At 46.9% G+C, this 13775-nt stretch overlaps 1 protein-coding gene across 1 annotated transcript in view; it reads left to right on the top strand.

Annotated features, from left to right (window-relative positions):
• Positions 1-13775, top strand: part of LOC306919017 (uncharacterized protein) — a 193311-nt gene that overhangs the window by 136414 nt on the left and 43122 nt on the right. The window contains exons 62-67 of the mRNA XM_079531859.1: positions 3894-4055; positions 7574-7682; positions 8285-8411; positions 8846-9018; positions 9208-9320; positions 10262-10387. Of these exons, the coding sequence (XP_079387985.1) occupies positions 3894-4055; positions 7574-7682; positions 8285-8411; positions 8846-9018; positions 9208-9320; positions 10262-10387 (810 nt within the window). The remainder of the gene's footprint in view (positions 1-3893; positions 4056-7573; positions 7683-8284; positions 8412-8845; positions 9019-9207; positions 9321-10261; positions 10388-13775) is intronic.

Genomic DNA, 13775 nt, shown 5'->3' on the forward strand with positions numbered 1-13775 from the left:
GAGTTTTCTCGGGTTGGCAAAGGAGTATTTAAGCATTAATCCCGAGAAATTGTGGGTCAGCAACAGAGGAAGCTGCTACTCAGGTGGAAGAGCGCATCTCTGCATGCCTGGCTTGATCTCACAGTGGATGTCCTCCAACCACCTCATCTCACAGTGGATGTCCTCCAACCACCACACAGTGGATGTCCTCCAACCACCACACCTCACAGTGGATGTCCTCCAACCACCTCACCTCACAGTGGATGTCCTCCAACCACCTCATCTCACAGTGGATGTCCTCCAACCACCACCTCACAGTGGATGTCCTCCAACCACCTCACAGTGGATGTCCTCCAACCACCTCACAGTGGATGTCCTCCAACCACCTCATCTTACAGTGGATGTCCTCCAACCACCTCACAGTGGATGTTCTCCAACCACCTCATCTCACAGTGGATGTCCTCCAACCACCTCACCTCACAGTGGATGTCCTCCAACCACCTCACAGTGGATGTCATCCAACCACCTCATCTCACAGTGGATGTCCTCCAACCACCTCACCTCACAGTGGATGGCATCCAACCACCTCACAGTGGATGTCCTCCAACCACCTCACCTCACAGTGGATGTCATCCAACCACCTCACAATGGATGTCCTCCAACCACCTCATCTCACAGTGGATGTCCTCCAAACACCTCATCTCAGTGGATGTCCTCCAACCACCTCACCTCACAGTGGATGTCCTCCAACCACCTCATCTCACAGTGGATGTCCTCCAACCACCTCATCTCACAGTGGATGTCCTCTAACCACCTCACCTCACAGTGGATGTCCTCCAACCACCTCACAGTGGATGTCCTCCAACCACCTCACCTCACAGTGGATGTCCTCCAACCACCTCACAGTGGATGTCCTCCAACCACCTCACCTCACAGTGGATGTCCTCCAACCACCTCATCTCACAGTGGATGTCCTCCAACCACCTCATCTCACAGTGGATGTCCTCCAACCACCTCACCTCACAGTGGATGTCATCCAACCACCTCACAGTGGATGTCCTCCAACCACCTCACCTCACAGTGGATGTCATCCAACCACCTCACAGTGGATGTCCTCCAACCACCTCACCTCACAGTGGATGTCCTCCAACCACCTCACCTCACAGTGGATGTCATCCAACCACCTCACAGTGGATGTCCTCCAACCACCTCACCTCACAGTGGATGTCATCCAACCACCTCACAGTGGATGTCCTCCAACCACCTCACCTCACAGTGGATGTCCTCCAACCACCTCATCTCACAGTGGATGTCCTCCAACCACCTCATCTCACAGTGGATGTCATCCAACCACCTCACCTCACAGTGGATGTCATCCAACCACCTCACCTCACAGTGGATGTCCTCCAACCACCTCACCTCACAGTGGATGTCATCCAACCACCTCATCTCACAGTGGATGTCCTCCAACCACCTCACCTCACAGTGGATGTCCTCCAACCACCTCACAGTGGATGTCCTCCAACCACCTCACAGTGGATGTCCTCCAACCACCTCACCTCACAGTGGATGTCCTCCAACCACCTCATCTCACAGTGGATGTCCTCCAACCACCTCATCTCACAGTGGATGTCCTCCAACCACCTCACCTCACAGTGGATGTCATCCAACCACCTCACAGTGGATGTCCTCCAACCACCTCACCTCACAGTGGATGTCCTCCAACCACCTCATCTCACAGTGGATGTCCTCCAACCACCTCATATCACAGTGGATGTCCTCCAACCACCTCACCTCACAGTGGATGTCATCCAACCACCTCACCTCACAGTGGATGTCCTCCAACCACCTCATCTCACAGTGGATGTCCTCCAACCACCTCATCTCACAGTGGATGTCCTCCAACCACCTCACCTCACAGTGGATGTCCTCCAACCACCTCACAGTGGATGTCCTCCAACCACCTCACAGTGGATGTCCTCCAACCACCTCACAGTGGATGTCCTCCAACCACCTCACCTCACAGTGGATGTCCTCCAACCACCTCATCTCACAGTGGATGTCCTCCAACCACCTCACCTCACAGTGGATGTCCTCCAACCACCTCACCTCACAGTGGATGTCCTCCAACCACCTCACCTCACAGTGGATGTCCTCCAACCACCTCATCTCACAGTGGATGTCCTCCAACCACCTCATATCACAGTGGATGTCCTCCAACCACCTCACCTCACAGTGGATGTCCTCCAACCACCTCACCTCACAGTGGATGTCCTCCAACCACCTCACCTCACAGTGGATGTCCTCCAACCACCTCACCTCAGTGGATGTCCTCCAACCACCTCATCTCACAGTGGATGTCCTCCAACCACCTCACCTCACAGTGGATGTCCTCCAACCACCTCATCTCACAGTGGATGACCTCCAACCACCTCATCTCACAGTGGATGTCTTCCAACCACCTCAAGCTGAACCCAGACAAAACTGAGCTTCTCTTCTTCCCAGTCCTGCCCTATGCAGGAGCTAACTATTTCCGTAGACAACGCCCTGGTAACGTCTGTCCCAACAGCCAGGAACCTTGGTGTTGTCCTGGACAGTCAGCTCTCGTTCAAAGCACACATCACAGCTGTCACTCGATCCTGTAGGTTCACACTCTATAACATACGACAAATTAGACCGTTCCTCACCCAGGAATCAGCCCAGCTCCTAATCCAGACAACTGTCTTGTCAAAACTTGACTATTGTAACTCCCTCCTTACTGGCCTACCGGCATGTGCACTTATGCCTCTCCAACTGATCCAGAATGCCGCAGCACACCTGGTCTTCAACCAGCCAAAATGTGCACGTCTCTCCCCCATAATCCGCTCCCTCCATTGGTTCCCGTTACTGCCCCTCCCCCTTATCCGCTCCCTCCATTGGCTCCCGGTCGCTGCCCCCCCCCCCCCTCTCCGCTCCCTCCATTGGCTCCCGGTCGCTGCCCCCCCCCCCCCCCCCCCCCCCTTCTCCGCTCCCTCCATTGGCTCCCGGTCGCTGCCCCCACCCCCCACCCCCCCTTCTCCGCTCCCTCCATTGGCTCCCGGTCGCTGCCCCCACCCCCCACCCCCCCTTCTCCGCTCCCTCCATTGGCTCCCGGTCGCTGCCCCCACCCCCCCCCTTCTCCGCTCCCTCCATTGGCTCCCGGTCGCTGCCCCCCCCCCCTTCTCCGCTCCCTCCATTGGCTCCCGGTCGCTGCCCCCCCCTTCTCCGCTCCCTCCATTGGCTCCCGGTCGCTGCCCCCCCCTTCTCCGCTCCCTCCATTGGCTCCCGGTCGCTGCCCCCCCTTCTCCGCTCCCTCCATTGGCTCCCGGTCGCTGCCCCCCCCTTCTCCGCTCCCTCCATTGGCTCCCGGTCGCTGCCCCCCCCTTCTCCGCTCCCTCCATTGGCTCCCGGTCGCTGCCCCCCCCTTCTCCGCTCCCTCCATTGGCTCCCGGTCGCTGCCCCCCCCCCCCCCCCCCCCCCCCCTCTCCGCTCCCTCCATTGGCTCCTGGTCGCCGCCTCCCCCCCCCCCCCTTCTCCGCTCCCTCCATTGGCTCCTGGTCGCTGCCTCCCCCCCCCCCCCCCCCCTTCTCCGCTACCTCCATTGGCTCCTGGTCGCTGCCTCCCCCCCCCCCCTCCAACCAACCACCTCACCTCACAGTGAGGTGAGGTGAGGCTCCCTCCATTGGCTCCCGGTCGCTGCCCCCACAGAATACAGAACACTGATTGGCCTATGAAGCAACCAAAGGCACCCTTGATTCGCTCCCCTCCATCCTTTTATGTATACATAGGTCTTTGTCTCTGTCTGTCTCTGTCTGTCTGTCTGTCTGTCTGCAGCAGCTGTCTCACCTCCCCCTGATGGAGCCTGTCTCTCTCTCTCTCTGCCTGTCTCTCTGCAGCACCTGTCTCACCTCCCCCTGATGGAGCCAGTGATGGGGTTGGACCTGTCTGTCTTCTCTCCCTACGGCTCGTCTGGGGATCGAGACAACAGGCTGAGCGGATCGTTTGGTAATGCCTGTTTGGAGGGAGTGACGGATTACTACTCTACGCTCATTTATAAGGTACTACTGTTATTACTTATTACTATTACTACTCTACGCTCAAATATAATTATATATATTTGTATATATTTTTTATATATCTTTTATATATTATTACTACTTTTTAATGTACTCTAGGCTCATATATTAGGTACTTATTGCTTAGAAAACGCCAGTATTCCAGTCTCGATCAGCGGAAAATCAGAAATGACCTCCGAACATCGCCGATCTGATCAACAACGCGGACAGCGCCCGATAACAGAGCGTGGCTAATACGGAATCTAACGCTGTTGGCCGTGCAGACACAGTGCAGGTGGGGCCCTAGCAACCGGGCCCTAGCAACCAGAGCTATTCCAAAAATGGAAAATAGCGAGGCATTCTTATATCGATATAAAGCACATTAGAGCAAGTAAAGTCGTCCTCAGCACCTCGCGTATTTATTTTAAAATGACGAGTATCAGTGTTGGGTAGTGTTAGTTTTGCAATTTAGTAGTTGGTTACCTAGTTACTTTTCCAAAACAGTAATCTCGTTACTATAATGTGTCCCTGTTCATTTTGTGTGTAAGATTTAAAAAGAATAAAGCCCCGACTGCCCACGGAGTCTATTTCTCCTGCCTTCTGTGTGATTTGTCTTCCCAAGCCCCAACGCGCAGCGCATAGTATAGCCTACTATACATTCTGCGTCGACTACATCCTGTAAGTTCACTTAAGAAATAAAAGTATTGTTACAAGCAGCTTTTATTTTGAAGAGGAAGAGGAAGTTGTTTCGGTTGTAGCCAGCTGCCATGACAGTGCCGGTAGTGGAATAATAACAACATGCTTTAAGCCCAAAAAAACGCATGCGTCTTTGACTTAAACAATGTAGGCTAAACACTTTGGAATTACGTTAAACATGGTAGATCCTCCGTGGCTGCGTCATTAGGTGAGTACTAGTTTAATGAATTGTTTAAGTTTCATAGTAACATTCATCATCAACAGGCTGTTGTTGATGCCCCCCTAGCCATGGTTCACATGACGCTCGTACTTCACGAGCATGACAGTCATGTTTCAGGGCTAATGCCCCCCCAAAAAAACAGGTTACAGGATTCTCATTCTGTTACTGTCACTGGATGGCCGCCGTGCCATTTCTTATAAACTATGTAGTGCATACGTGGGTCCATGGTGGTGGTGATGGTGTTGTTGTTCATGCGCCGCGGTGTGCGCCGTGGAGAGGGCATTATGCGCGCTGCTGGCTGGTTGGAGCGCAGCGCAACAGCCTTTCTGTCCAGTCCTACGTGTATAGGCTGCCGATTGTGGCGAATTATATTCGTTAATAAAGAGAGAGCTGTAAAGGGGATATTGTCTATGGTCAGTTCATGGTGTGTAAGTTAATTAGGACCGTAATAATGCGGCGCAATGACGGTAGACACTAGGCAGTAGCCTAATAGCCTACAATGTAACCAACTTACGCAAGCATTCAAAAATTACTTTTCTCAGAAGGTAATTTGTAACGGTAAGGGATTATTTTTATGGGCAGTAATCCAGTAACCTAACGACGTTACTTTCTAAAGTAACGATGCCCAACACTGACGACTGTACGAGTACAGTCAGTACTCGTATCAGTACCAGTATCAGAGTACAGTATCCTCGCGTATTTATTTTAATAGGACGAGTATACTCGTCTAAAGCATCAAGTGTGTTTTAATCAGCAACATGAATGAATGTTTTGATGCGTTAACCCATTTAGACCCGAGGACCATTCTTAAAAAATGTCTTTGTAAAACCTACGTTTCTATGTCGGTGGTGCTCAACCTTTAAAACCTACGTTTCTATGTCTGTGGTGCTCAACCTTTAAAACCTACGTTTCTATGTCGGTGGTACTCAACCTTTAAAACCTACGTTTCTATGTCGGTGGTACTCAACCTTTAAAACCTACGTTTCTATGTCGGTGGTGCTCAACCTTTAAAACCTACGTTTCTATGTCGGTGGTGCTCAACCTTTAAAACCTACGTTTCTATGTCGGTGGTACTCAACCTTTAAAACCTACGTTTCTATGTCGGTGGTACTCAACCTTTAAAACCTACGTTTCTATGTCGGTGGTACTCAACCTTTAAAACCTACGTTTCTATGTCGGTGGTGCTCAACCTTTAAAACCTACGTTTCTATGTCGGTGGTACTCAACCTTTAAAACCTACGTTTCTATGTCTGTGGTGCTCAACCTTTAAAACCTACGTTTCTATGTCGGTGGTACTCAACCTTTAAAACCTACGTTTCTATGTCGGTGGTGCTCAACCTTTAAAACCTACGTTTCTATGTCGGTGGTGCTCAACCTTTAAAACCTACGTTTCTATGTCGGTGGTGCTCAACCTTTAAAACCTACGTTTCTATGTCGGTGGTGCTCAACCTTTAAAACCTACGTTTCTATGTCGGTGGTGCTCAACCTTTAAAACCTACGTTTCTATGTCGGTGGTGCTCAACCTTTAAAACCTACGTTTCTATGTCGGTGGTGCTCAACCTTTAAAACCTACGTTTCTATGTCGGTGGTACTCAACCTTTAAAACCTACGTTTCTATGTCGGTGGTGCTCAACCTTTAAAATCTACGTTTCTATGTCGGTGGTGCTCAACCTTTAAAACCTACGTTTCTATGTCGGTGGTGCTCAACCTTTAAAACCTACGTTTCTATGTCGGTGGTGCTCAACCTTTAAAACCTACGTTTCTATGTCGGTGGTACTCAACCTTTAAAACCTACGTTTCTATGTCGGTGGTGCTCAACCTTTAAAACCTACGTTTCTATGTCGGTGGTACTCAACCTTTAAAACCTACGTTTCTATGTCTGTGGTGCTCAACCTTTAAAACCTACGTTTCTATGTCGGTGGTGCTCAACCTTTAAAACCTACGTTTCTATGTCGGTGGTGCTCAACCTTTAAAACCTACGTTTCTATGTCGGTGGTGCTCAACCTTTAAAACCTACGTTTCTATGTCGGTGGTACTCAACCTTTAAAACCTACGTTTCTATGTCGGTGGTGCTCAACCTTTAAAACCTACGTTTCTATGTCGGTGGTGCTCAACCTTTTAAACCTACGTTTCTATGTCGGTGGTGCTCAACCTTTAAAACCTACGTTTCTATGTCGGTGGTACTCAACCTTTGTAAAACCTACGTTTCTATGTCGGTGGTACTCAACCTTTTTCATGACAAGGACCCTCAGAATTATCTGTATTTGGCCGCGGACCCCCATCTGAAAAAATGTTGTTCCAGGGACCCCCCCCCAGAAGCAAATATTTTGTTACGTTCGCTCTGAAAGAATATACATTCCAGATTTGAGACACATTTTCACGATTTTTCAAAAATAGCAGACCTACAAGCTCGTAGCGCGGCACAGAGTGCCGCGCTACGAGCTACAAGCTCGTACGAGCTCGTACGAGCTTGTAGGTCTATGTAGGTCTATTTTTCAATAGCTAAAGTATAACATAATGCTAGAAACACCAAAAGGGATTCCCGCCCCGAATGGGTTAATGATTAATCAGCAACATTAATGGATGTTTTTTTGTTTCCCAGCAGAACAACCTCAGTAACCCCCCCACCCCCCCAGCCTCCCTGCCCCCCACGCCCCCTCCTGTCGCCAGGCAGAAGATCAGCAACGGCTTCGCTACCACTGACGAGCTAGCAGGTAAGATGCTACCGCTAATGCTAACCGCTACATTATGAACTAACAGGTAAGATGCTAATGCTAACCGCTACATTATGAACTAGCAGGTAAGATGCTAATGCTAACCGCCACATAATGAACTAGCAGGTAAGATGCTACCGCTTTTTGCTAACCACTACATATGATGAAATGGCAGGTAAATTGCTACTGCTAACCACTACATATGATGAAATAGCACGTAAGATGCTAATGCTAACCACTACATATGATGAAATAGCACGTAAGATGCTAATGCTAACCGCTACATAATGAACTAGCAGGTAAGATGCTAATGCTAACCACTACATATGTTTGAAATTGCAGGTAAGATGCTAATGCTTACTTTTGGTAATAGTATTTCCTCAATACATGGCTTTTGAAGATTACGTCATATGGCGGGCGAGTCTATGGACTTTGATCTCACTCACTGCTAACATGGATTCAGTCTGTATGTCCCTCACTGCCTCCGGTGGAGCTGGGGCTTTTATTTTGAAGACTCCAAAATTACGACGTAATGTGGCCGATATAAATACGGTGGGCGCCCCTCGCTTCACGCCAGTGTGATTTGTTTTTCTTTCGTCCAGCAGTGAAACGTGTCGCTGGGTTGAAGCAGAAAGGGGAGGAGCTTCTGTCTCTAAGCCACGCCTCCAGGACAGTAGATGTCCCCGCCTCCCTGCCGACCCCGCCCCACAACAACCAGGAAGAGATCAGGTGACACTTCCTGTCTACATTGTTATTGGTGTGTGTGCGTGCGTGCGTGCGTGCGTGCGTGCGTGCGTGCGTGCGTGCGTGCGTGCGTGCGTGCGAGCGAGCGAGCGACAGGATTCATACAGGTCAGAGGAAGTAGGACTGTTCTGTAATAAAACTCAACAAAGATACCATTTAATTAGTATATATTCAGTTACTGTTGGTAACGAGTAAAACTAAGACTAAAACTAAGGGCATTTGGTTGTTTTTTCGTTCGTTTTTGCTAACTATAGTAACCTTGGTCTCTCTGTGCGTGTGTGTCCGTGCGTGCGTGTGCCGGTGCATGCATATGCGTGCATGTGTGTGTGTCCGTGTGTGAGTGTGTGTGTGTGTGTGTACGTGCATGCGTGCGCGTGCGTGCGTGTGTGTGTGTGTGTGTGTGTACGTGCGCTCCACAGGGACAGCGACCGGGACAGTCCCGACAGCTTTGTGCGGTCGTCATCTCCGGAGAGCGAGGAGGACTTTGAGATCAGTCGATATCCTGACCTGTTCAACGTTCACCTCAAACACCGGCCCCCCTCCCCCTGCCCCTCGCCTACAATACCCATAATGCCATGCGCCAGGGGCAAAGGTCAGCAGACTTGGTTCACCCCAAAATAGTGACTTTCTGTATTTTGATCTGTAAGAATAGAAATAAAACAATGACCTGTGTGTTTGTGTGTGTGTGTGTGTGTGCGTGTGTGTGTGTGTGTGTGTGTGTGTGTGTGTGTGTGTGCATGTGCGCGCACGTGTGTGTGTGTGTGTGTGTGCGTGCGTTCAGCCTCTGCTGTGAAACAGGAAATAAAGGCGGAGCCTAATCATGTGGGACGGCCCTCCTGCTCCAACGCCGGGCTGGTTTCCATAGCGATCACTCTTAACCCCGTAGCAGCTCAGGTACGTGTTGTCATGGTGATCATAGTGTGTTGCCATGTCCGTTTATGTATTGTTATTAGAGATGTCCTGATACTGTATCGGTAAAGTATCGCCCCGTATTTGTCATATCTGTATCGGCGAATGTGCCAGTCTAACCAGCGATCCGACACAGGGGTAAGGGGTTGACACTATGCCAGTCTAACCAGCGATCCGACACAGGGGTAAGGGGTTGACACTATGGCAGGTAAATAAAATGTTGGGGCATGTGGAGTTTGAGTGAGGAGTCTGTTATAAACACAACACTTAGATATATAGCTAGATAGCTATAAACACAACACCAGAGATAGCTATAAACACAACACCAGATATAGATAGCTATAAACACAACACCAGATATATAGCTAGATAGCTATAAACACAACACCAGATATATAGCTAGATAGCTATAAACACAACACCAGATATAGAGCTAGATAGCTATAAACACAACACCAGATATATAGCTAGATAGCTATAAACACAACACCAGATATAGAGCTAGATAGCTATAAACACAACACCAGATATATAGCTAGATAGCTATAAACACAACACCAGATATATAGCTAGATAGCTATAAACACAACACCAGATATAGAGCTAGATAGCTATAAACACAACACCAGATATATAGCTAGATAGCTATAAACACAACACCAGATATATAGCTAGATAGCTATAAACACAACACCAGATATAGAGCTAGATAGCTATAAACACAACACCAGATATATAGCTGTAAACACAACACCAGAGCTAGATAGCACATACATTATATAGCTGGTAGACCCCCTGGAACTCTCAAGGACCCCTAGGGGTCCCCGGACCCCAGCTTGGGAACCACTGGCGTAGATAACGTGTTGTTAGCGTGTTGTTAGCGTGTTGTTAACGTGTTGTCGTGGATCACGTGTTGTTGTCAACAGAACATTCCGGCGGTGTTGACGGCGTTGTCACGGTTACTGGCCGTTCCCGTTCCCCCACCGTACCATGTGACCCCCAGCAACCTGGACCTATTGGCTGCTGTGAGGATCCCAGTCACACCTGCACAGGTAACAGTGATTAATACCTGTACTACACCTCTACAGGTAACACTAATTAATACCTGTCACACCTGCACAGGTAACACTTATTAATACCTGTACTACACATGTACAGGTAACACTAATTAATACCTGTCACACCTCTACAGGTAACACTGATTGATACCTGTACTACACCTGTACAGGTAACACTAATTAATACCTGTCACACCTGCACAGGTAACACTTATTAATACCTGTACTACACATGTACAGGTAACACTAATTAATACCTGTCACACCTGCACAGGTAACACTTATTAATACCTGTACTACACCTGTACAGGTAACACTAATTAATACCTGTCACACCTGCACAGGTAACACTTATTAATACCTGTACTACACCTGTACAGGTAACACTAATTAATACCTGTCACACCTGTACAGGTAACACTGATTAATACTTGTACTACACCTCTACAGGTAACACTAACTAATACCTGTCACACCTGCACAGGTAACACTTATTAATACCTGTACTACACATGTACAGGTAACACTAATTAATACCTGTCACACCTCTACAGGTAACACTGATTGATACCTGTACTACACCTGTACATGTAACACTAATTAATACCTGTCACACCTGCACAGGTAACACTTATTAATACCTGTACTACACATGTACAGGTAACACTAATTAATACCTGTCACACCTGCACAGGTAACACTTATTAATACCTGTACTACACCTGTACAGGTAACACTAATTAATACCTGTCACACCTGCACAGGTAACACTTATTAATACCTGTACTACACCTGTACAGGTAACACTAATTAATACCTGTCACACCTGTACAGGTAACACTGATTAATACTTGTACTACACCTCTACAGGTAACACTAACTAATACCTGTCACACCTGTACAGGTAACACTGATTAATACCTGTACTACACCTGTACAGGTAACAGTAATTAATACCTGTCACACCTGTACAGGTAACACTAATTAATACCTGTCACACCTGTACAGGTAACAGTGATTAATACCTGTACTACACCTGTACAGGTAACAGTAATTAATACCTGTCACACCTGTACAGGTAACACTAAGTAATACCTGTCACACCTGCACAGGTAACAGTGATTAATACCTGTACTACACCTGTACAGGTAACACTTATTAATACCTGTCACACCTGTACAGGTAACACTAATTAATACCTGTCACACCTGTACAGGTAACAGTGATTAATACCTGTACTACACCTGTACAGGTAACAGTAATTAATACCTGTCACACCTGTACAGGTAACACTAAGTAATACCTGTCACACCTGTACAGGTAACACTAATTAATACCTGTCACACCTGTACAGGTAACAGTGATTAATACCTGTACTACACCTGTACAGGTAACAGTAATTAATACCTGTCACACCTGTACAGGTAACACTAATTAATACCTGTCACACCTGTACAGGTAACAGTGATTAATACCTGTACTACACCTGTACAGGTAACAGTAATTAATACCTGTCACACCTGTACAGGTAACACTAATTAATACCTGTCACACCTGTACAGGTAACACTAATTAATACCTGTCACACCTGTACAGGTAACACTAATTAATACCTGTCACACCTGTACAGGTAACACTAATTAATACCTGTCACACCTGTACAGGTAACAGTGATTAATACCTGTACTACACCTGTACAGGTAACAGTAATTAATACCTGTCACACCTGTACAGGTAACACTAATTAATACCTGTCACACCTGTACAGGTAACACTAATTAATACCTGTCACACCTGTACAGGTAACAGTGATTAATACCTGTACTACACCTGTACAGGTAACAGTGATTAATACCTGTACTACACCTGTACAGGTAACAGTAATTAATACCTGTCACACCTGTACAGGTAACACTAATTAATACCTGTCACACCTGTACAGGTAACAGTGATTAATACCTGTACTACACCTGTACAGGTAACAGTAATTAATACCTGTCACACCTGTACAGGTAACACTAAGTAATACCTGTCACACCTGTACAGGTAACACTAATTAATACCTGTCACACCTGTACAGGTAACAGTGATTAATACCTGTACTACACCTGTACAGGTAACAGTAATTAATACCTGTCACACCTGTACAGGTAACACTAATTAATACCTGTCACACCTGTACAGGTAACAGTGATTAATACCTGTACTACACCTGTACAGGTAACAGTAATTAATACCTGTCACACCTGTACAGGTAACACTAATTAATACCTGTCACACCTGTACAGGTAACACTAATTAATACCTGTCACACCTGTACAGGTAACACTAATTAATACCTGTCACACCTGTACAGGTAACACTAATTAATACCTGTCACACCTGTACAGGTAACAGTGATTAATACCTGTACTACACCTGTACAGGTAACAGTAATTAATACCTGTCACACCTGTACAGGTAACACTAATTAATACCTGTCACACCTGTACAGGTAACACTAATTAATACCTGTCACACCTGTACAGGTAACAGTGATTAATACCTGTACTACACCTGTACAGGTAACAGTGATTAATACCTGTACTACACCTGTACAGGTAACAGTAATTAATACCTGTCACACCTGTACAGGTAACACTAATTAATACCTGTCACACCTGTACAGGTAACAGTGATTAATACCTGTACTACACCTGTACAGGTAACAGTAATTAATACCTGTCACACCTGTACAGGTAACAGTGATTAATACCTGTACTACACCTGTACAGGTAACAGTAATTAATACCTGTCACACCTGTACAGGTAACACTAATTAATACCTGTCACACCTGTACAGGTAACACTAATTAATACCTGTCACACCTGTACAGGTAACAGTGATTAATACCTGTACTACACCTGTACAGGTAACAGTGATTAATACCTGTACTACACCTGTACAGGTAACAGTAATTAATACCTGTCACACCTGTACAGGTAACACTAATTAATACCTGTCACACCTGTACAGGTAACAGTGATTAATACCTGTACTACACCTGTACAGGTAACACTAATTAATACCTGTCACACCTGTACAGGTAACACTGATTAATACCTGTACTACACCTGTACAGGTAACAGTGATTAATACCTGTCACACCTGTACAGGTAACACTAATTAATACCTGTCACACCTGTACAGGTAACACTGATTAATACCTGTACTACACCTGTACAGGTAACACTGATTAATACCTGTACTACACCTGTACAGGTAACACTAATTAATACCTGTCACACCTGTACAGGTAACACTGATTAATACCTGTACTACACCTGTACAGGTAACAGTGATTAATACCTGTCACACCTGTACAGGTAACACTAATTAATA

Source organism: Electrona antarctica (assembly GCF_951216825.1).
Source record: "Electrona antarctica genome assembly, contig: scaffold_71, whole genome shotgun sequence".
Taxonomy (NCBI): Eukaryota; Metazoa; Chordata; class Actinopteri; order Myctophiformes; family Myctophidae; genus Electrona; species Electrona antarctica.